We start from the raw sequence: 24,989 nt of genomic DNA, 5'->3' as shown, positions 1-24,989 counted from the left end.
CCATGATTGTTTTCCTTTTCTTTGACGCATCACCAGCACTTGCATCGGATTTACGCTTTGGAGACATGGTTACAAGGGTAATTAAAAGAAAATTTTAAGCCAAATACTGTACAAAATTACACACTAAGGCAATGTGATCCGACTTAAAATGGCAGGACGGCCTTCCACAAGGCGACGAACTGCTGAAGCCACACAGTGTTTTCATGAGGGTAACAACGTAGTGCGTGTGTTTGTTACTATGACCCATTGTATTTAACTCGGATTTTCAATACAATAGGCTTTGTGGCAGGCCGTTTGTAAGTAGGAGTTGTTCGTAAGTTAGACATTCGTAACTCGAGAACTGCCTGTACCTGTTCTTTTCATAGGCGTCTTGTTGGCCAAAATGTTAATGAGAAAAATCCTATTGGCTAATTACAACAAGCCAAACTTATTAATCAACTGAATTTTTATTTTAAACATTAATAAATTAAATACTCAGTCGTATAATGTAATTAAAGGAACACTTATCTGCATTTTGAGATCTACTGAAAATAAAATGTCCAACAGCTTAACTATTAATAAAATCAGGGGTCGGCAACCTTTTTGCCTCTGTGTACCAGATCGTGTGTTAATGAGTGGAAAGTGGGCCAGATAAATGCCATTTTTAAAAGAACTTGAAATATGGGGAATTATCCATTTAAATACATCTAGTTATGTTTTGCCTCAAGTTAATAATGCATGCTAGAAAATCATTTGTGGTTAAGGTTGCCTACCCCTGAATAAAATGAAACACAGACTTAAACCATGGAATTATATATGCAAACATTTGCAAAGGAATGCTTAGGTTTGTGAATAATGCTAAAGTTGTTGATTTGTAGATGGTGACAAAAGTTATCAAAATTACAGGTGGATCCTCAGCTATAATGGCTTTCAGATCATACAAGTGTGAACTGCTGCAGTTTGGGAAGTCAAACTAGTGTAGGACCAGATCTTTTAAGCTTACTGATGGTGAATTCAGTCGGTGGGCTAAAAAGCATGGTAATCTAACATAAAATAAAAATGTGAATATAACAGTTTTAAAAGTCTGTACAATTATACCTAGTATTGTTAATCCTAAAAGATTGGATAATACAATGATAATCTGTATTTACAGATGGAGATCCTGATAACTATATTGCTTATTATAGACGTGCTACAGTCTATCTCGCTATGGGCAAATCAAAATCTGCTCTCCCAGACCTAAGTAAAGTCATTCAGCTGAAACCAGATTTCACATCTGTAAGTAATAGATTTTTTTTTTTGATTGCATACCAAGTGGGGCTTGAATAGGATTTTATCAATTTTATTTTTAATATTTGGTGTGTGTTCAGTTAAAATGGTCTTGATTATTTTCAGGCGAGATTACAGAGAGGAAACTTGCTACTAAAACAAGGGAAGTTGGATGAAGCTGAGGAAGACTTTAAGAAAGTGGTAAGTGTGTAAGTTGTGAGTTTAATATATTTTGGGTTTATCTTTAATGTCACAGATATTTTCATAGTTTTATTTCAGTTTGCAAGTTTTTCTCAGTGGAGAATTTTCTTGTCTTTAAAGTCTTTGGCTGTTCTTGTAGGTTAGTTAAGAATTCAATTGTACAATTTTAAATAATTATTCTATCAGAAATGGTGGGGGGTTGTGAAAGCAAGATTCTGATATCAGACTAGTACTGGAAAGAAAAATTATGCAGATGTGTAAAAATTGTTTTGCTTAACTGCTAATGTGAAGCATTGAAATTATGTGTGCACACTGCCCCTGTAATAAATGGGCTTTGTTGATCACAAGTACAATTTTGGAAGAAAATAATTGTACAAGTGCATTTTACCTGGCAAGAAAAGGTTATGATGTCTGCTTGTTGAATTTCCAGTAATAAGCAGTAATGGCAAAGCTGTGAACCTTATTGGGACAGTGCAGGATATAGGAGGAGGAGAGGTAGGAAAGGAAAAGCAACTCCTACTTATGAAATTTTGGAAACTATTTCTCATGTTGATTTCAAGACCTAGTGTACCACTGTACTTTGGTGTGGGAGGGAGTGTGACATAGTGTGGAAGATGCAGTAGATCTGTGGGCAGCAATCTAAAGAGGACAACAGACATCCTGATTTCCTGGAATGGCACTTGTAACAGCAATACAGGGAAGATGTACTACTTCATATATATCAGATTGGGAGCTAAAGCACTTCATATTCCTAAAATACTGTCACACATACGTGCTTGCAGTTGCCCACGTTCTCAAACCCTTGTGTGGATATAATTTAGGAGTTTCATTAGTTGATTGGGGGAAGAAAAATGCTTCCTCTCTGTGTTTCAGGCATGGGTGACAAATAATTGGGCAGTGGTCAGCAGGATGTGAGAAAGATTCCTCTCATGCTCACAGTCTCAAGACTAGCAGAGTACTGTAGGTCCTCTTCCCTCATGTCCAAACTGAGGCCAGAGCTGAGGAGGCAGTAATTCCATGGTAAGCTCTTATGCCAACTCTTTAATCCATCCTATTTTGAACTCTGCATGTGTACTGGTCCATTCCTTCAGATGTGCCATGCACATAACTCATTTGTGAACCTCTGTGACTATCTTTTGCGACTCACGAGAGGGGAAATTCACATGATGATGTTGCAGATGTACTCTAAAGTTGATGGCTGTTGTCGAGCTGCCTGACAGATTGAAGAAACTGCCAGGAATGGAAAATTCTACAGAAAGTGCTGGTTACAGTCCATCACATTTGCAAGAAGCGCTACCACAAGAAAGCAGCATCCATCATAAAGGAATACCGTCCAGGCCATGCTCTCTTCTTGCTGCTGCAATTTGGCAGAAGGCACAGGATCCTTTGGTCCCACATCACCAGGCTTAGGAATAGTTATTACCATCAGGCTGCTGAACTAGTTTGGATAACTTGCCTGAACTCTGAACCAATTCCACAACTTACATTTTGCTTTTGAAGATGCTACAACTTGCATTCTCAGTTTTTTTTTGGAGTAATTTGTTGTCCATGACATTGGGTGTTTGTCAGTCTTTATTTTTGTCTAATTTTTCATTAATTTTATTGTATTTCTTCTACTGTGAATGCCTGCAAGAAAATAAATCTCAAGATAATAGTAGTAGTAGATGGATCGCTTTATGCTAGTAGAATGTTTTCCTGAGGGGTTGTCTATTGGTAGGTCTTCAGGTAGCCGTAGAGGCCACATCTTTCTGCCTCAGTCCAAGAGCCCAGCAATTGAATCAAGCACCTGCTGTCCAGTGTGAGCTAGGGGTTTTCAGACCTCAATCCTGCCCCCTTTGCCACTTGCTGATTACCACAGGACTTAATCTCGGCTGGATTCCCTTAGTGGAGAATGCCTTTGTGTCACTTTGTTTAACATGGGGAGGCCGATGCATGGGCAGGCAACACATGCTCTTTGACAGATTGGGATCAGGGTCCAGTGGCATGACATGCAAGATGACTGCAAGCCTTCCTCTGTTTTCAGTCCCATGGTGATGTGTCATCCACCAGCTCCACTGTTGAGATTTTGGTTAGAACTTCTTTGGAGGCTCTTTGGAACCTCCTTGATCTTACCACCATATTGACCCTACCAGGAGCCGAGAACCTCATGGCTAAACTCCAGATAGTATTTCTCTCAGAAACTTGGATTACTCTCCATGACAATAAGATGACAATCATCAGTGAGGCTTATAGTATATGGTGTATATTTAGGAGGGAACTAGTGTGAAGGAAATATTTGACAAGCCATTGTTTTACACCAAGTGTTGCCTCTGTGTTGGATTCAGTCCTGTTTATTAATTTCTTTAGACAAATGCCATTCATCAGGCACATTCAACACTTACTATGTCAAAATTATTTTACTTGTTTTTTTTCATTAGAACTAGCATCTGTTCCAGAATGGGGAATTGAATGGTAGTTGAAGCAGGCAGATGCTGGGGACTGGGCACCTGCTTTCTGCTTGCATTTCTTACTCTTCATTGAAAAGTTTCAAATGAATACCAGATTCAGTGACAATAATTGAGGGGCATTGATCTGTTCTTATTAACTCCAAAGTGAGCTTTGTTTAATTACACGCTTCCTCTTCTGTTCATGGGGATGTAATCCAAAATTTGAAAAACCTCTCCAGTAGTTTGTTTCTAACTCACAATAATTTCATAAACCATATGTGTTGATATTCAGCAATAATATTTACCAAACTTTAAGCTACTGAGTATCATCCATCTGGATTGGTCAATTTTATTGTGCTTGAAATGCTGAAGTATTTGCTAACTAAATTCATAAACACTTGAAATATTCAGAAGTACAGGCAGTATCTATGATGTGAGTATTTCCAGTGTTTTATCAGAAAAATTACATCTGCATTTTTTTGAGTACCAATCAATATTTTATAATCTTGCTTTGAATTGTGATTTTGGAAATAACATTTTTACCCACTGCTTTTAGTAACACCATGCATAATAGTTTTTAATTGGGCAGTAATCCATGCATGGAGTCAATATTAATAACCGTTCATTCATTTTTCAGGTACAGTCTAACCCCAGTGAGAAAGAGGAAAATGAAGCCAAGGCCCAGTTAACAAAAGCAGATGAATTACAAAGGCTAATTGTGGAAGCGCGAGCTGCTTTTGAAAACCAGGATTACACAACTGCTATTGATTTATTAAATATTATTCTGGAGGCAAGTCTTGGCTGTAATTTTTCATTGGGAGCAATGGCAATGTTAAAGTGAATGGTCTCTTCTGTAGTAATTTCCTATACAGTAAGAATGTTTAAGAGTTCATAAGTGTACATTCTATTCGTATTATTGATTATGGACATAAACGCCATTTTCATTTGCTTTTGAAATTTAGAAAACTATTTTTTGGATTTGACCTGCTGTAAGGGTACAGAAGTGCACCATATTTGTATTGAACATTTTTGCCTTCTCACTTCCTAATTAGCTCAGTTTTACACCTTGGACAAAGTGCAGCAGGATGCTGTTTTGTTTAATATTGTCAACCCAATGCTCAAAGTCAGCAGATATTTGTATTTGGTTCATGAACATGCTTCAAATTGCATCATTGTGACATATTCGAGCAAAGCTTACAACCAAGTCAAGAACAGATCTGGCAGATATGAAACATCATCTTGAAATTGGTGGAGAACTTTGGTTCAGGGAACCAACTTATAATTTAGGATGAAAGCAACTGAAGACATGGCTGAACAAAAGGCAGGGCTAGCAGTTTAATATTCCAGAGTGTAGCAGTTTCAGATGTGTTTTGGTGGTGATGTAAAAAAAGTGGTGGTGTGTTATTGGGCAACATGACCATTGCTGCACTGATGAGGGAGGATATATGAGAAAGCTCTTCAAATGAGGCCAGGTGATCACTTTACTCAGATTATATTGCCTTCTGACAGTCAGCAGGAGATAAAGCAGATATTTGGGTGAATCTCAGAAGTGGAAGAGAGATACGGTTATAGCAGTAGCATATTTTAATTTCTCAAATATTAAGTGGGATCACCTTGATATAAAAGGATTAGATTATGTGGAATTTTTAAAAGTGCATTGAGAGTTTTTAATGTCTGTAGAGTTGCGCTAAGGGTTGCATAGTGCTAGACCTATGTATAATCGTAAGGAATGAAGTCAGCTACATAGTGAATGAGTACTTTAGGGATAGTAACCTGAACTCATTAAGTTTCATAGTAATGATTTAAAGGGCGAAAGATAGTCTAGGCATTAAATATCTGAATTGAAGGTAGGCCATCTCCCTGTCTTTAAACAGGACCTTGTAAACTGATTGGGAGTACTGAAGTACAGAATTGATATTTGAGAAATGGGAGTATTTAAGAGTGGAAATAGTTAGTTAATGTTTTCTGTAAGGATGAATCATAAGAACAGCGAGTATGGAGAACACAGAATTTCAAGGGATATTGTCCTTTCAATTAGGAAAAGGGAATGGTAGGTTCATTGAAAATGGAGGAAGCCCTACAGAAATATTGTTGAGGGGTATGTAGAAAAGAAATTTGGTGGGCAAAGAAAGACTACAAAATATCTTTGCCATACAAGTTTAAGGAAAATCCCAGGTATTATATGAGTAGTGTGTTTATGGGAAAAAAAAAGGTAACCAGGGAAAGAATAGAATCAACAGCACCAAAGAGACCTGTTGGATAGACATTGACATAGAATGTAGATCAGCACAGGCACAGGTCCTCTGGCCCATGAAGTCTGCGCTGCACACAATACTGAATTAAACCTTTGCAAATTAGTCCCTTGCATTCTAGAGGAACATACTATAAATAGTAAGAAGATTAAGAACTTAGATAGAAACATAGAAAACCTACATAATACAGGCCCTTCGGCCCACAAAGTTGTGCCGAACATGTCCCTACTTCAGAAATTACTAGGCTTACGCATAACCCTCTATTTTCCTAAGCTCCATGTACCTATCCAAAAGTCTCTTAAAAGATCCTATCGTATCCACCTCCACCACAGTTGCCAGCAGCCCATACCACGCACTCAACACTCTTGAGTTTAAAAAAAAACTTACCCCTGACATCTCCTCTGTACCTACTCCCCAGCACCTTAAAACTGTGTCCTCTTGTGACAACTATTTCAGCCCTGGGAAAAAGCCTCTGACTATCCACATGATCAATGCCTCTCATCATCTTATACACCTTTATCAGGTCACCTCTCATCCTCCGTCGCTCCAAGGAGAAAAGGCCAAGTTCACTCAAAAGATTCTCATAAGGCACGCTCCCCAATCCAGACAACATATTTCTAAATCTTGTCTGCACCCATTCTGTGGCTTCCACATCTTTCCTGCAGTGAGACAACCAGAACTGAGCACAGTACTCCAAGTGGGGTCTGACCAGGGTCTTATATAGCTGCAACATTACCCCTCTGCTCCTAAATTCAATTCCACAATTGATGAAGGCCAATACACCATATGCCTTCTTAACCACAGAGTCAACTTGCGCAGCTGCTTTGACCAAGCTATGGACTTGGACCCCAAGATCCCTCTGATCCTCCACACTGCCAGGAATAATTAAGAAAAGAAATGGTACAAGACTTTCCTCACAGCAGAACCTTCGTAAGAAAAGAAGACACAGGTTTGAGTTGAGGAGTAATGGGTTTTGAAAAGACTTGAGGAAGAAATTATTGTTCCCATCCAAAAGGTGGTTGAAGTCAGAAATGTGGTGGAACTGCTCAAGCACCCAACTCATCAATTTAAAAATAGTTGTGCTCAGGGTGTGATTTGTAAAGCCAGAGTAAGATATAATACTGAAGCTGAACCAGGGAAGAATTTTTAAATTGGCTCCAGCTTAAGCAATAACACAGTAAAAATATAGGAGATAGATGTGACTTGATGCAGATCAGAATCTGGACGATGAAGTTTTAGAAAACCTCAGGTTTGTCGAGAGTAGGGAAAATAGACAGGAGGGCTAAAAATGGTTAAAACAGTCAGGGAAAGTGTGGGTGTGTTGTTTCAACTCTAGCATTCGAATTCAGCCCTTTTCATGGCACACACCCATTTCATTACCATAGACATGCTTGTGTTCCAGAAGCTTAACCAAAGTTCATGAAATCTATTACCGTCCTGTGGATTTTCCATATGAGATCTGTGGTTCTTGTGATGGCTGGAGGTTGAGAATTGTGGAAATGGTGGCGTGCAATCTTGATGTGGAAGGATAGCTGTTTGTGTGTGTGTGAGAGAGAGAGTGTGGGTGGGTGGAGAGAGACTCTGTGGGATGTTGGGATGAACAGTCGTTTTTGATGGTCTCTCTTTGGGGCTTTGCTGTTGCATGGTGGGTGGTGAGCGTGATCCTTTCTGCTGGAATGTGGAAGGTAGGTTGTGGAGGGTTGATGCTGTGCTTGCTGCTGCTTGTGCCTGAGAGGGGCAGGGGGCTTGGGGGTTCTTGCACTTTTTTTCTGTCAATCATTCTTTGGGGTTTTTAATTCTGTTTTGAGGATTCTGTGGAGAAGTAAGAATTACAGGTTGTATACTGTATACATTCTCTGATATGAAGGAACAATTGAACCATTGAAAATCAATTGACATCCCATTTTTTTGGAATACCCTTTTGCTCATCCAGAAACATGAACTCTTCTTGTACTCACTCCTGCGCAGGCAGTCTACTCTATTTAACCAAAACTCAAATCTTTCTTAGCATTTACTTTAAAATTCCAACTTCTTGTCCTTGTTATTACATCCCTTTAAAGCTTTTCCACATATCTTTGAGATGTAATCCGGTCTGTTAACTGTAATATCCAATTCAAAATTCCTACAGTTCCCATCCCATGTATTTCACCACTCCATGAGTAGAAATTCCTTCTGGTATCTGCTTTAGCATACCCATCATCTGTCTCCAGATGGCTGTGGAGGTCAATTCATTGAGTATATTTGAAGCAGAGGTTGTTAGGTTCTCAATTAGTTAGGACATCAAAGATAATGGGGAGATGGCAGGAGAATGGGGTAGAGAGGGATAACAGCCATGATAGAATGGCAGGACAGACTTAATGGGCCAAATGGTCTGATTCTGTTCCTATTTGTGGTCTTACTTTTCACTGTTGGCACATATTATATTTGCGAGCTGTCAGAAGTTTTTTATTTAGTACTGAAATTTTATTTGTCTCTACATTAGACTTGTGTTTGGGATTCCGACTTAAGGGAACTCCGGGCAGAGTGCTACATACAGATCAATGAAAGTGGAAAAGCAATAAGTGATTTGAAAGCTTCATCAAAACTTAAAAATGACAACACTGAAGCATTTTATAAAATTAGTACTATCTATTATCAGCTTGGAGATCATGAAATGTCCCTTGGGTAAGTATCCTCTTATTTTTTTTGTAATTGAAATTTTCATTATTATTTATTCTTATTTTACAAAGCAGTACAGCATATCGTAGAGCAGATACAGTACAGCATATTTACACAGCCATCCCATGACAGGAAAACATATAAAACTAAGAAACAGAAAAACACTTCTAATTTAAGTTTAAATTAACATACAACCAAAATTGATCCCACGCGTCTTGCATTTTCCCCTCACTGTTAATTCTTCCCAACATGTGTTCATGTGATGAAATCTTAACCATTTCCTCAGTCCATTCCCTCACAGTGGGACATCTGGGTTTTTTCCAGTTTTGCAATATACAAATCCCATTTCCAGAAAAGTTGGGATATTTTCCAAAATGCAATAAAAACAAAAATCTGTGGTATGTTAATTCACCTGAACCTTTATTTAACTGACAAAAGTACAAAGAAAAGATTTTCAATAGTTTTACTGACCAACTTAATTGTATTTTGTAAATATACACAAATTTAGAATTTGATGGCTGCAACACACTCAACAAAAGTTGGGACAGAGGCATGTTTACCATTGTGTTACATCACTTTTCCTTTTAATAATACTTTTTAATCATTTTGGAATGGAGGATACTAATTGTAGTAGATTTGCAATTGGAAATTTTGTCCATTCTTGCTTGATATAAGACTTCAGCTGCTCAACAGTCCGTGGTCTCCGTCGTCTGATTCTCCTCTTCATGATACGCCATATATTTTCAATAGGAGATAGATCTGGACTGGCAGCAGGCCAGTCAAGCACATGCACTCTGTGTCTACAAAGCCATGCTGTTGTAGCCCATGCAGAATGTGGTCTGGCATTGTCCTGCTGAAATGAGCATGGATGTCCCTGGAAGAGGCGTCGCCTTAATGGCAACATATGTCTCTCTAAAATCCTAATATATGCCTCAGAGTCGATGGTACCTTCACATATGCAACTAATCCAAGCTGTGGGCTCTGATGCAGCCCCATACCATCACAGATGCTGGCTTTTGCACCTTTGCCTGATAACAATCAGGACGGTCATTTTCATCTTTGGCATGGAGAACTCGATGCCCGTTTTTTCTGAAAACTAGCTGAAATGTGGACTCATCTGACCACAGCACATGGTTCCACAGTCTTTCGGTCCATCTGAGATGAGCTCGGACCCAGAGAACTCACCGGCATTTCTGCAGAGTTGATGTATGGCTTCCTCCTTGCGTAATACAGTTTCAAATTGCATTTCTGGATGCAGCGATGGACTGTGTTAAGTGACAATGGTTTTCCGAAGTACTCCCGAGCCCAGGTGGCTATAATTGTCATGGTAGCATGACGGTTTCTTAGGCAGTGTCGCCTGAGGGCTCGAAGATCACGTGCATTCAACAGTGGTTTCCAACCTTGCCCTTTACGCACTGAGATGTCTCTGAATTCTCTGAATCTTTTTACAATATTATGTACTGTAGATGTTGAAAGACCTAAATTCTCTGCAATCTTGCATTGGGAAATGTTCCTTTTGAACTGATTAACAATTCTCTCACGAATTCTGGCACAAAGGGGTGAGCCACGACCCATCCTTGCTTGCAAAGACTGAGCCTTTGATAGACGCTACTTTTATACCCAGTCATGATACCTCACCTGCTACCAATTAGCCTGCTTAATGTAGAGTCTTCCAAACCAGGGTTACTTGAATATTCTGTGCACTTTTCAATCTTATTTTAACTCCGTCCCAACTTTTGTTGAGTGTGTTGCAGCCATCAAATTCTGAATTTGTGTATATTTACAAAATACAATTAAGTTGGTCAGTAAAACTATTGAAAATCTTTTTGTACTTTTGTCAGTTAAATAAAGGTTCACGTGAATTAACATATCACAGATTTTTGTTTTTATTGCATTTTGGAAAATATCCCAACTTTTCTGGAAATGGGATTTGTAATTCTTGCGGCTGTGATGAGACCCACCTTTAAAATAGTAAATTTGTCACTGTTTACATTAGGTATCATTGTCCTATCACCCAGGAGACAGCCGTGGGCACAAGGGCAGTGTAGGACCCAACCAATTCCCCAACAAATCAAGAACTTTACACCAAAGTGGATGAACCATGGAACACTCCCAAATCATAAGAAAATATGTGTCCACCTCATTTTTACATTTCCAGCATAAATGATTATCAACAATCCCCATTTTGTAGAGTCTATTTAGTGTCCAATAATATCTGTATACTATCTTATACTGAATAAATTTCCCTCTCGCTTCCCTAATAGGTCTACCCACATTTGATAAAATATTTGACCACTCATTATCTTCAATATCACTTCCAAGATCCTTCTGCCATACTGCTTTGAGATTGTTACACGGTTCACCCACAGAGTGCTTGAACATTTTATAAAATGCTGATGCTTTATGAACTTCCAATGGTAGTGTAAGGTATTCAGTTAAAGGGTTACTTTGTGGGACAACATTCTTAAATATGCTACTAGCACAATGTCTTATTTGTAAATACTTCCAGAATTTCCCTTTATCTACAAAGTTATATTTCCTCTGCAAATCCACATACGACATAAAAATCCCATTCTCATAGAGATCACCTACTGTATTTACACCTTGACTCTTCCATTCTTGCCAGTACACCATTCTTCTCCCAATGCATATCGCAGGGTTATTCCAGAGCGAGGAGTATAACTGATTTAAGTATGATATTTTACAAGTTTTATGAATTGTACTCCACACACTCCTTGAGTGAAATAGTATAGGATTTAGATTAGTCTTGTTTTCCACATGTTCTGAGAGAATGTTAAGAGGAGAATGTGGTGCAGCCAAGCTCCATTCTATAACTACCCAATCTAAATCAACATCAGCCCTGTCCCAATGTTTAGCTAACTTGGTCATTTCAAAGGATGATTTATATGCCCTGACGTCTGAGCCCAGCCATGTCCCTGGACATACACATCTTAGTATCCTCTTATTTTGATCAAATTATACTACCTATTAATTTGGTCAGTGTTGTACCTTTTGTTAGTTGTTATATTTTTGGTGGCGTTTTATTGATGCAAAGGATTGTAGGATGAATTTTTATCTATTTTTAAAAACCTAGAATTTTAGTTACTACCATTTTGATATGGCATAAATAACTTTTATATATACTTTTGCCCAAATCTGAGCTGTTAATTTGACACTACCTTGCAAAGCAGGATATTATTAAGAATATGATTAGTTCTTGGTCTCACTGAATTTGGCCTAAGATTTTAAAAATACATCACAACAATGAAGTTGCACTCAAATATTTTTTTAAAAAGATGCTGGAAATCGGAAACAGAACAGCACCAATTGAAAGAGCAAACATCATGTTTCCCAGCATGTCCCTTCTCAGTAGGAGAGAGGGCGCGGGAGAGATGTACAGTCGGCCCTCCTTATCCGCGGGCAATTGGTTTCGGGACCCCCGCGGATACCAAAAAACGCGGATGCTCAAGTTCCTTATTTAACATGTCTCAGTGCGGTAGACTTTAGGACCCGGTGGAGCTCAGGACCCCCCCCCCCACGGCTGCTGCTGAATCCGCAGTAATTCTGTTCCATTGACGGAAAGCAATCACGATTGAAAATAAAGTGGAAATAATAAAGCGATCGGAAAGAGGTGAAACGCCATCAGTCACTGGAAAAGCGTTAGGCTACAGTCGGTCAACGATCAGAAAAATTTTAAAGGATTAAGTGAGAATAATGGAGCATGCAAAAGGCTCTGCCCTAATGAAAGCTACAATTATTACTAAGCAACACAGTGGTTTAATTATTGAAATACATGCATTTCTTAAGTGTTTTCTGTGCATATAAAGATAAAATATATACTATATAAGGCAAGCTAAATAATACTGGATGTACCTGTTCCGACTTGCATACAAATCCGACTTAAAGACTGCCTGTACTTTTAAATCATCTCTAGATTACTTATAATACCTAATACAATGTAAATGCTATGTAAGTAGTTATACTATATTGTTTAGGGAATAATGACAAGAGAAAAAAGTCTCTACATGCTCAAACAACGAGGGCTGGAGAGAGAACTTCTGGGTTTTCCCGATCCGCGGTTGGTTGAATCCGCACATGCGGAACCCGCAGATAAGGAGGGCCGACTGTATAGTACGAAGTGAGTGTCCTTGATGGAATGAATTAAAATGGCTTACAGTATAAAGGGTGTATCATTTATTGCTGATGTACTTCACTGTTGTATTTTTAATACAAATCCCTATTTCTTACAATTCAATATTTTTCATGTATTAATTGAGGTTAAAAATGCTGTCACAGGACAAGAAATCAACCATAAAAATTTTAGTTGAACCTATTCCCATGTCATGTTAGTCCACTTTATTTGTCAGCCCAGTTGCTTGAGAGAAGTAGTTTAGTATTAAGGATTCACAGCATATGTAACATTTTGTTATGATTTACACACAGTGAAATTCGGGAATGCCTCAAGTTGGACCCAGATCACAAACACTGTTTTGCCCATTATAAGCAAGTGAAAAAGCTTAATAAGCAGTTGACAACAGGAGAAGATCTTATAAGACAAGAAAAGTAAGTGCATCATACAATTTTTCCAGGATTGATAATTCAACTAGAAATGTATCCATTGGATGTTTTAGCCATTAATCAAAGTAACTTCATGTGATGTTCTTTAATCCCAGAAAATGAGCCACTATGTTTATTACAAAAAATGACATTTTTCACAATGTATTACATTATTTTCTTCTGATTTATAGATACTCTGACGCTATTAATAAATATGAGTCTGCCATGAAAACAGAGCCAAATGTTTTTCAATTCACTTTGTATGCAAAGGAGCGTATTTGTCATTGTTTATCAAAGGTAAGTTTAATAAATTAACTATTTGGTGTTTTATTTTCTTTAAATATGATGCTCAAAACAAATCCAGTTAGGTGATTAGAATCATTTTGGCAGAGGTCAATATTCGGTGGAAAAATGTGGGAAGAGGGGCATAACTTTGTATTCAGCCAAATGTAGTCTGAAAGGCAGAAACCATATCACTTTTTAAAAAAAAAATCTATGTCCTGCAAAAATACCCATTTTTCTATGTTTTATAACTATAGTTTCAGCTATCCATACACAATGTTTTACTTCTGAGATTTTTTAACATTGTCATTCCTGATGTAACTTAGAGGTATTTTGTAGACCTGAAATAGCTGGCAATCTTTAAGAATCATATAAAATTTACATAGAGCACAGAACTCTTCAGCACAGGAAGAGGCTGTTTAGCCCATGATGCTGACAAAGGTGATTATATTGTCAAATACATAAGTATATGCATGGGTACAATGAAAAGCATGCTTTCAGCAGTATCATATGCACGTATACAAGCAACATTCAAAGGATAAACCAAATTAAGCATAAGTTATACACATTTTTACAAGATAGAATACGGTTGTAACAAACTGAAGTCCATTTCACCGCAAAGTGGTCAGTGTTTCTAACTGTGGGATTAGGGTTTTGCTGATTGTTTCTAGACCCAAATGGGGAACCAATATCTTGGCTGGGTGGTTTGCTAATGCCACTCGGGAGGGTTTAAAATAGTTTGGTGGGGGAGGAGAACTGGAGCTCCAGGTCAGAAAGTGGAAAGATAGAGAAGAAGGTAGACGTAAGGACACTGAAAACAGGTTGGAGCAAAGTAATAGATACAATGGGATGGATAGTTTGAAGTGTGTGTATTTTAATGCTCGGGAGCATTCTGGGTAAGGGTGATGAGGTTAGGGCATGGAGCAATACATAGAATTATGATGTTGTGGCCATTATAGAGACTCGGTTAAGCGAAGGCCAGGAATATCTGCTGAATCCAGGGGTTCTATGTTTCAGAAAAGATAAGAGGCAGGGAAGATGCACAACTAATGAGAGCTGCACTTGGAGAGAACATAATGGAAGGTTTCCACTGAGTCTGTATGGGTAGAACTCAAAAGTAGGAAGGGTGCAAACACATTGAGATTGTACTACAGACCACTTAGTAGCCACTGAGAAATTGAGGAATGGGTATGCAAGCAGATTAAATAACGGTGTGAAAACAATAGGGTTGTTGTCATAGGAGACTTTAACTTCCCAAATATAAACTGAAACCTTCTGAGTAAAAGAGGTTTACATAGGGCAGAGTTTGTAAGGTGCCTCCAGGAAGCTTTATTAAATCAATATGGAGATTGGCCAACAAATGGAAGGGCTGTACTGAACCAGGGGTTGGGTACTGAGCCTAGCCAGGTGACTAAATTAGAGCGGGGGAACGATGAGAAAATTAGGCAGCAACTAGATGGGGTTAATTGGAAAAAGCTATTTTTGGACAAGTCCACATCTGAGATGTGGAGAGTCTTTGAAGTCTAATTGCACTGTGTACAGTACAGGACAGGTACGTTCCGTTGAGAAAGAAAGACAAGGTGGCAAGGTAAAAGAACATTGATGTCAACGGAGGGTTAGTCTAGAAGAAGAAGGAAATGCATTCGAAGCTTAGGAATCTAGAATTAAACGAAGCCTTTTAGGATTATAGAGAAGCCAGGAAAAGAAAACTTAGGAAGGGAATTATGAAAGCTAGGAGTGGCCATGAAAAGTCTTTTGCAAGTAGGATTTAAGAGAGTCCCAAGGCATTCTAAACATTCATCAAGAAGAAGAGGATAACTAGGGAGAAGGTAGGACCACTCAAGAATAAAGGGAGGAACACTTGCTTGGATGCAGAGGATGTGGGTGAGGTCCTTAATGAGTACTTCACATCATACCAAGGAGAATGATGAAGAGATCAGGTGCTGAGCATATTGATGTCCTTAGGATATCACGAAGTAAAGGAGGAGGTAGTGTTAAGTCTCTTTAAGAGCATTGAGGTGGATAAGTCCCTAGGGCCTGATGAAATCTACGGGAGGTTATTAAGAGAGGCAAGAACTTTGACCAATATCCTTGTGTCCCCTCTAGCCACAGCCAAAATACTGGAAGACTGGCAATTAGCTAGCATTTTTCAAGAACGTGAGTCTCGTGTGAACAGTAGGAATGTTCCTGGACAGAGTTGTTGGAGATGGGATTTATGAACATTTGGAAAGCCAAATTAGGGAGAGCCAGCATGGCTTTGTCTTGCCAGCTTGATTGAATTCTTTGATGAGATAATGAGGGTGATTGATGAAGGTAGAGCTGTGGGATGTTGTTTATGTGATTTTTTTTTTTTTAGTAAGGCATTTGATAAAGTTCCTCATGGGAGGCTCATCCAGAAGATTAAGACACATTGGATTCCTGATAAATTGGTCATTTTAGATACAGAACTGGCTTGCCCATACAAGACAAAGGGACTTATTCTAGCTGGAGATCTGTGATTAGTGGTGTTCTGCAGGGATCTGTAATGAGACCTCTGCTGTTTGTGATGTATATAAATGATCTGAATGAATATGTAGATGGGTGGGTTAGTAGGTTTGCAGATGATAAATGAAGATTGGTGGTGGTGTGGCTAGCGTAGATGACTAGCAAAGAATTCAGTGGTGTATAGGCAATTACACATATGGGTGGAAAAATGGCAGATGCAATTTAACCCAGTGAAATATGAAGTATTGTACCTTGGTGGTCAAATGTGAAGAGATAGGACACTTAACAGGGTTGATGAGAGAGGGACCTTGAAGTCCCAGACCATAGCTGCCTGAAGGTATCTACACAGGTTGATAAGGTGGTTAAGAAAGTATATGGTGCTTGCCTTTACTAGTCAAGGCTTTGAGTTTAAAAGTCAGGAAGTTGTGCTGCAACTTTATAAAAATCATTACTCCACATCTGGAGTATTGTATGTAGTTCTGGTTGCCATATTATAGGTTTTGGCAAGGGTGCAGAAGAGGTTTGCCAGGGTGTTGATTGGATTACAGGGCATGTGCTCTATGAAAGGTTGGACAAACTTGGCTTATTTTTCTGGAATGGCAGAGGCCGAGGGGAGATCTGATAGAAGTTTAAAAGATTGAGAGACATAGACAGCATCTTTTTCCCCAAGGTTGAAATGTCTAACATAAAGGACATGCATTTAACGTGGGGGAAGTGGAGTTAATGTCAAAGGAGTGAGGGGCAAGTTTTATTACAGTGATTGGTGAGTGCTTGGAATGCACTACCTGGGGTGATGATAAGAGGCAGAAACGTTAGAGACGTTTAAGAGACTTTTATATAGATGCCTGAGTGTGAGGAATATGGAATGATATGAACTTGTGTAGGCAAAAGAAGCTAGTTTGGTTGACAGGAGGAAATCTGCAGATGCTGGAAATTCAAACAACACACATAAAATGCTGGTGGAACACAGCAGGCCAGGCAGCATCTATAAGGAGAAGCACTGTCGACGTTTCGGGCCGAGACCCTAGTTTGGTTGACACGAGGAAATCTGCAGATGCTGGAAATTCAAACACACACAAAATGCTGGTGGAACACAGCAGGCCAGGCAGCATCTATAAGGAGAACGTCAACAGTTTCAACGTCAACAGTGCTTCTTATAGATGCTGCCTGGCCTGCTGTGTTCCACCAGCATTTTGTGTGTGTAGTTTGGTTGACCATTGGATTACTAATTTAATTGGTTTGGCACAACATTATAGGCCGAAGGCCTGTTCCTGTGCTGCACTGTTTTATGTTCCTGATGATTGAAGGGAAGTAGCGGCTGTTCAGTCTGGTGGTGTGGGGCTTGAGGCTTCTGTACCTTCTGCCTAATGGTAGTTGTAAGAAAATAGCATGGATTGTGGAAATCTTTGAATGTTGCCTCCTTGAGATAGCGCTTCCTGAAAATACTTATGGTGAGGAATTGTGCTGTACTAATTAAGCTCATAACTAAATACCTAATTAGACTGATATCTTCTGCATACTAATGTGTACATTATTTCATTCTCTGCCCATGATATGCCTGTTTAAGAATCTCTTGCACACTTATATTTGTCTCCAACTACCACCCCTGACAGCGTACTCTAGGGACCCACCAATCTGTGTTTTTAAATAAAACTTGCTCCACACGTTTCCTTTTAACTTGCCCCCTCTCACTTTAAATGAATGCCCTTTCAAGTGAAACATTTTGATCCTGGGAAATGTACCAGTTGCAACACTCAAAATGCTAGAGGAACTCAAAATCAAACAGCATCTTTAGAGGAGAATAAATTGTTGGAAGTTTAGAGTTCAGACCCTTCATCAGGACTATTAAACCTCTTCTGCAACCCTCAGCCATCCACATCCTCCCTATAATCAGAGCTCAACACAATATTTCAGATGCAGCCTTATGAAGCCACAACATAGCTCTCTGACTCTTGAACTTAATGCCGCAACTAATAAAGTCAATATGCCTTTAACATCCTTTCACCTGCTTCAGCCACTATGGATCTATGGATTTGGACCCCAAGATCCCTCTGTACATTAACGTTGTTAAAGATCTTGCCATTAACAATATACTGCACCTTCATTTTAGGTTTCTTGTTTGGCCAAATAAAACTCCATGTGCCATTTCTCCACGTATCTGCAGCTGATCTGTATCCCACTGTATCCTTTAGCAGTCATCTATGCTGTTCACAGCACTGCCAATCTTTATATCATCTGCAAGCTTGCTAACCTACCCATTCATGTTTTTATCCAGATCATTTATATCCACAGTAGATTCTGGTGAATTGGTACACATGAGGGCCAATACATTTGGCCCAATTAGCCAGAATTTCATGGAAATGGTTAAAAAGGTATAAAAAAAGACAAACTATGGTTTCACTGAGTATCAAATTTGTCTATTTAAATTTAATGCAAAATGAATTAGAACACTACCAATATTGCTACAGTGCTATAAAACAATTAGTTCCTAATAGTTACCAACGGGGGAATTCATCGCATACACACTGCTTGATTGACTGTTTCTGAATGTCAGCGCAGACACCTACAGCAGATAATGAACTACCTTCATTGCCTTCCTGCATGAAGTTGTGTTGTAATCCAAGATCCAAGTTATCAAAAATTTGGCTGGTTTTTGAATTTGCATCCTGAATCCACTATATATCACAAACAGCATGGGTGCCAGTATGGATCCTTGCAGAACATCATTAGTCACAGAATTCCAACTGGAATAAATCCTACCAACCACCGCCTTCTTTGGGCAAGCTCATTCTGAGTCCAAATGATCAGTTACCATGGATTGCATGCATCTTTATCTTGAATGAGCATGCAATGAGGGTTTTTATTAAACACTATGCTAAAATCCGTGCAGGCAACATCCATTGCAGTACCTTCATCACTTCACTAAACCTCAGGTTAGTAAAATGTGACTTGTCCTGCACAAAACCATGCTGACTGAACATAATTGGGCTTTGGTTTACCCAAATGCTCCTAAGTCCCATCCCCAAGTACCTTCGCCAATAGCTTCCTAAGCTCTGGTGTAAGACTGGTCTACAATTTCTGGGATTGTCCCTATCTCCTTTCTTGGATAGTAGAACAATATTAGCTTCATACATGTCCTTTGGGACCTTGAATGTCAAGGACCCAGCAATCTCATCTCTTGCCTCTCGATAATCTAGGGAAAATACCATCAGGCCCTGGAGGCTTATTCACCTTAATGTTCTGTAAGAGAGTGTACCCTGTATCTTCCTTTATGTCCAGCACATTGGCACACTCCACACTGATCCTCTACATCCTTCTGCAGATGCAAAATGCTATCTCCCTATACTCATTAAGCAGGATCTCTTTTCCCCTTCCTACGTACGTCATTGGTATCAGTCTTCATAACCTCTGGCTATGCACCCTCCACCTTGAGAATGTTCTGTAGCTGCTCCTTGACACTGGCAGCTGTCTGTCCACTTAATTATTGACTCCAATTATATTGCATATGTTAATTAAAAAATATGTCACCTGAGGCCACAGTCTAATCTTGAAGGTCAACAATCTTTATACCCACCTCAAAGTTCTTTTAAAATGTAGTCAGGGTTTTAACTTCTCCAGTTAATGCAGGTAATGATTTCTGGCTCCCTATGAGTCCTCTGGATCAAGTACTTTCAGGCACTAAATCTGTGATCTGTATATAGTTCTAGCATGATCTCCCTACTATAATACTTAATGTTTTAGCAAATGGATGAAAAAAGCCAATCTCTTACAACTTTGTAAGAATCTTTGAACATGTAATCCAAGGTCCTTTTCCCTCACAATACCAGTATCCTGACATTTATTATGTGCTGCATTTCACTCTCAATCATGAAACCAGTTTTTGTTGTGCAGGTAGTCACTGTGTAACTCAAATGCTTAACAGCTGTGCAGTCGTACAAACACCAGTTAAACATAACCATTGTTCCACTCAGTTTAAATTTGTCACTCTTCCTGGATTCCCATTGTTTTTCTTTTTTGACCAGTCTCAATCCATTTCTGTTATTATTTCAAATCATTGGAGAAAGAGAAAACAAAATGCTGGTCAGACTGCATTTGAGGAAAGAGAAATAAATTTATTGTTTCCTGTGTGTGACATCAGAACTGGCCAGAGCATTTTGATGGAAGGGGGTTGGGTGCATATGGGACAATTATGTAGCACTTTTTTTTTCAGAAGATCAAATAATTCTTGAATAAAGTGTTCATTTAAAGTTTTTTTTTAATATTGTAATATCTTACATAGAACCAGCAAGCAAAAGAAGCCATCAGAACTTGTACGCAAGTATTGGAACAAGATGCAAGCAATGTCAATGCATTGAAAGACAGGGCAGAAGCTTATATTTTAGAGGAACAGTATGAAGAAGGTACGGTCTGCTAGTGTTACACTCTATAGCATAATGTATATAGTTTAGGTAAATGCATTTTAGCTCAGAGCTCAGTTTTCTAAGCCTCTGTTTTGGTTATATTGAGCATTTAGCAGCTCAGCATTAACCTGGGATAGTCTAAGATGCCTAATAGATGCAGGAAAGAATTATTGTCTCCCACGTTGCTTTTCTGTGAAACAACAACAAGTGTTGTGTCAGCCACAGTTGATTTTTAGATCAATTATATCATTTGCAAAATCTACGTTATTTGCAACTAAGCATTAGTAGTTAAGTGAGACTATATGACAACATTCATTGTTTGAGTGTTTCACCTACTCGTGCTAACTTGCACTGCACCAAACTCATTGTAATGTGAGAGTAGACAGCAATTTGTGAGCATGGTATTCTAATGGGTAGTCTGATCAGTACATCAGTCAGTGCTGCCTTGTCTCCATTTCTAGACATGCACCCAGAGGCAGGGGTTTACAATTTACCTCCATTTCCTCTGTCATTGTTTTCAACGAATAAGGCCAGTAATTGCAATTGTGCTGACACCTTAACTGATGTTAGACTTTTAACTGTAGACTGGTGCAGTGCTTGCCTGAATTGCATTTACAAACTAAGCTGTTGGCAACAGCAGTGAAAACTCCTAATAAACATTAGAGGTGGAGAAGATTAGCGTGGTCATTTACACATGAGCCAGAAGAGATGAGGGAGATCTTAAATCAATGTTTGCATCTGTATTTGCCCAGGAGACAGGCAGAGTCTATAGAACTGAAGCAAAACAACGTTGAGGTCATGAACTGCATAAAAGAGGATGTGCTTGCTGTCTTGAGGCAAATTAGAGTGGATAATTCCCTAGGGTCTAACAAGATGTTCACTTGGACCTCATGGGAGGTGAGTGCAGAAATTTCAGGAGCCTAAGCAGAGGTATTTTAAACATCCTTAGCCACAGGTGAGGTGCTGGAGGATTGGAGGGAAAGTTAATGTTCCATTGCTTAAGAAGGGCCCTGAGAGTAAGCCAGGAAATTGTTGCACGATGAGCCTAACATCAGTAGTGGGTAAGTTATTGGAATGTATTCAAAGGGTCCAGGTATACAAGTGTTTGGATAGATGGGGACTGATTAGGGACAATAAACATTGCTTTGTACGTAGTAGGTCATGTCTAACCAACCTTTGAGGCAGTTACCAGGAAAGTTTATTAAGAAAGTGCCGTGAACTTCAGCAAAGCCTTTGACAAAGTCCCGCATGGGAGGTTGGTCAAGAAGGTTCAGTCGCTTGGCATTCAGGATGAGATAGTAAATTGGATTTGATATTGTTTTGCAGAGGAAGCCAGAAGCTGTTGGTGAATGGTTGCCTCTGAGACTGGTGGTGTGCTGAGGGGATCAGTGCTGGGTCCATTACTGTTTGTCATCTTTATCAACAATGTAGATGATAATGTGATAAACTGGATCAGCAAATTTGTGGGTTTAAATAGGTTAGGACTTTATTCCCTGGAGCATAGAAGAATAGTGCTATGGTAGCACAGCAGTTAGGACAATGCCGTTACAGCTCGGTGAGTCAGAGTTTGGAGTTCCATTCCAATGTCATCTACAAGTGGTCTGTCTGTCCTCCCCATGGAATGCGTCACTTTTCTCTGGGTGCTCCAGTTTCCTCCCACAGTCCAAAGATGTAGGCTGGTAGGTTAATTGGTCATTGTAAGTTGCCCCTTGATTAGGCTAAGGTTGTATCAGAGGTTGCTGGGGCAGTGCAGTTTTGAAAGGTCGGAAGGGCCTATTTTACACTGTATCTAAAAGGGAGATTTGAAAGAGTTATACAAATTACGAGGGGTATAGATAGGATAAGTGCAAACAGGCTTTTTCCACTGAGGTTGGGTGAGACTAGAACTAGATGTTAAGGGTGAACAATGAAATATTTAAAGGGAATATAAGGGAGGATTTCTTCACTCAGAAGGTGATGAAAATGTAGAATGAGCTACCAGCAGAAGTGGAAATCGAACCCACATTCACAGCATTTAAAAGAAATTGGACAACTACATAGATAGGAGGGGTTTGAAGGACTATGATCCAGGTGCAGCTTGATAGGTCTGAGCAGAATAATAGTTTGGTGCGGACTAGATGGGTCAAAGTGTCTATGCTGTATGACTAAGTGAGGATACCCATTTTACCATGGAGAAGTACATGAAGACTTGAAACTTCAGATGGTGAATGTCTTGGGGATAACACACATCACAGCAGAGGAGTGCTCTTTGTTCTTATAATGAATCAAGGTAGTAAAATTTCCAGGCCCTGGTCAGGAATGTCGGAGAGTACTGGTAAAGCTAGAGAAAAAAATTGCAGGTGATTTGGCGGTGACATCATTGTTTGCAAAGGGCGAGGTGCCAACAGACCTAGGATGGCTAATATCGTGCCTTTATTTCAGAAGGGCTGCAGAGAAAAACCTGGGAATTATAGACTAATAGTCAAACTTCTATGGCAGCAAAGTTGCTGGAGAAGATTCTGAGGGATAAGATGTACGAGCATTTGGAAAGATTAGGTTTAATTAGAGAGAGGCAGCACAATTGTGTGCAAGAGAAATTGTGTCTCTTGAATTTGATTGAGTTTGTTGAAGAAATTAACTAGGTCAATGAGGATAGGGTGTTGCACGTGGTCTGTATGGACTTTAAGGTTTTTTAAGGCTCTGCATGATAGGCTATATAAAGTTAGATTGCATGGGATCCAGGGTGAGCTAGCTAATTGGATACACAATTGACTTGATTGTAGGAAGAAGAGGATTATGGTAGATGGTTGTGTTTTGCTCTGGAGGCCTGTGATTAGTCGTGTTCCCAGAAATTGTGCTAGACACATTGTTATTTGTCATTTATGTTAGTAGATTGGATGAGAATGTAAAAGGCATGGTTAGCAAGCTTGCAGTTGGTACTAAAATACATGGTGTTGACAATGAAGATGGTTATCAAGATAGTCAGGTGACTGAGCCAAGAAATGGCAAATGGAGTTTGATTCAGATAAATGTCATGTGTTGTATTTTGGAAAGTAAATCAGCGTAAGACATTCACAGTCAATGGTAGGGGTCTGGGAGTGTTACACATGGTTCCCTGAAAGTGGCATTGCAGATTGATGGAATGGTAATGAAGGCTTTTGGCATGCTACCCTTCGTCAATCAGGGCATTATTATAGAAGTTGGGATGTTATGTTGCAGTTCTACAAGACATTAATGGGGCCACATTTAGAATATTGTGTTAATCTGCTACAGGAAAATGCCATTAAACTGAAAAGAGTACAGAAGAGATTTGAGGATGTTGCTAGGACTCTAGCAACAGACTGACTAAATCTTCATCCACCAGTCATACCAGAATAATACCCTTTTATTGAGAAATTTATGAATAAGTGATTTACAAGTTAATTTTAATAATCAAACTCTTGCAACATGCACACACAAACAAGGGGACATTATACAAGGTAAAAACGGTTATTTTAATATCTGTTGGGATTTCTTCTCATGGTTGATGGTAAATCTCTGAAATTCACAAGAGTTATGGAAGACTGTAAGACAGGAGCAGAACCAAGGCCATTCATCATGGCTGATTCATTTTCCCTCTCAACCCCTTTCTCCAGCCTTCGCCCTGTAACTTTTGGCACACTTCCAAATCAAAAAAACTATTAAGCTCCACTTTAAATATGCCCAATATTTTGGCCCCCACAGCCATCTGTGGCAATGAATTCCACAGATTCACCACTCTCTAGCTAAAGAAAAGGACACCCCTCTATTCTGAGGCTATGCCCTCTGGTCCAAGACTTCACCACTACAGTTAATATCCTCTCCGCTCCACTCTATCTAGTAGGCCTTTCAATATTCGATAGGTTTCATTGAGGTCCCCCTTCATTCTTCAAAACTCAAGTGAGTACCTTTAGCCCATCTAGTCCATGCCAAAAGCATTTTAACTACCTACTCCTATGAACCTGCACTGGGACCGTAGCCCTCCATACCCCTACCATTCATGTACCTATCCAAACTCCACTTAAGCGTTGAAATTCAGCTTGCATGCACCACTTGTGCTGATAGCTCGTTCCACACTTTCATGACCCCGAGTGAAGACATTTCATCTCATGACCTTCTGAATAAAGATGTTTCCTCTTATGTTCCCCTTAAACTTTTCACCTTTAACCCTTAACCCATGACCTCTGGTTGTTGTCCCACCCAACCTCGGGAAAAAGTCTGCTTGCATTTACCCTGAGTATACCTCTCAAAATTTGGTCTAGCTTTATCAAATGTCCTCTCAGTCTTCTACATTCTAAGGAATACAGTCTTACCCTATTCAATCTTCCCTTATAACTCGGGTTCTCCTGACCCAACAACGACCTTATAATTATTTTTCTGTACTTCCTCAACCTTTCCTGTACATATGTGACTAAGGCTACACACAATTCTCCAAATTAGGCCGAACCAATTTCTTACACAACTTCAACATAATATCCCATCTC

The 24,989-nt window shown here is 39.3% G+C and overlaps 1 protein-coding gene across 1 annotated transcript in view; it reads left to right on the top strand.

The window, feature by feature from the left end:
• The window catches only part of dnajc3a (DnaJ (Hsp40) homolog, subfamily C, member 3a), a 70,123-nt gene that overhangs the window by 26,235 nt on the left and 18,899 nt on the right, over positions 1 to 24,989 (top strand). The window contains exons 3-9 of the mRNA XM_059970338.1: positions 1,133 to 1,257; positions 1,375 to 1,449; positions 4,513 to 4,665; positions 8,610 to 8,791; positions 13,229 to 13,348; positions 13,534 to 13,639; positions 20,388 to 20,508. Of these exons, the coding sequence (XP_059826321.1) occupies positions 1,133 to 1,257; positions 1,375 to 1,449; positions 4,513 to 4,665; positions 8,610 to 8,791; positions 13,229 to 13,348; positions 13,534 to 13,639; positions 20,388 to 20,508 (882 nt within the window). The remainder of the gene's footprint in view (positions 1 to 1,132; positions 1,258 to 1,374; positions 1,450 to 4,512; positions 4,666 to 8,609; positions 8,792 to 13,228; positions 13,349 to 13,533; positions 13,640 to 20,387; positions 20,509 to 24,989) is intronic.

This window comes from Hypanus sabinus, chromosome 5 (genome assembly GCF_030144855.1).
Source record: "Hypanus sabinus isolate sHypSab1 chromosome 5, sHypSab1.hap1, whole genome shotgun sequence".
In the NCBI taxonomy this organism is placed as follows: domain Eukaryota; kingdom Metazoa; phylum Chordata; class Chondrichthyes; order Myliobatiformes; family Dasyatidae; genus Hypanus; species Hypanus sabinus.
This window is presented reverse-complemented; position numbering and strand designations above follow the sequence as displayed.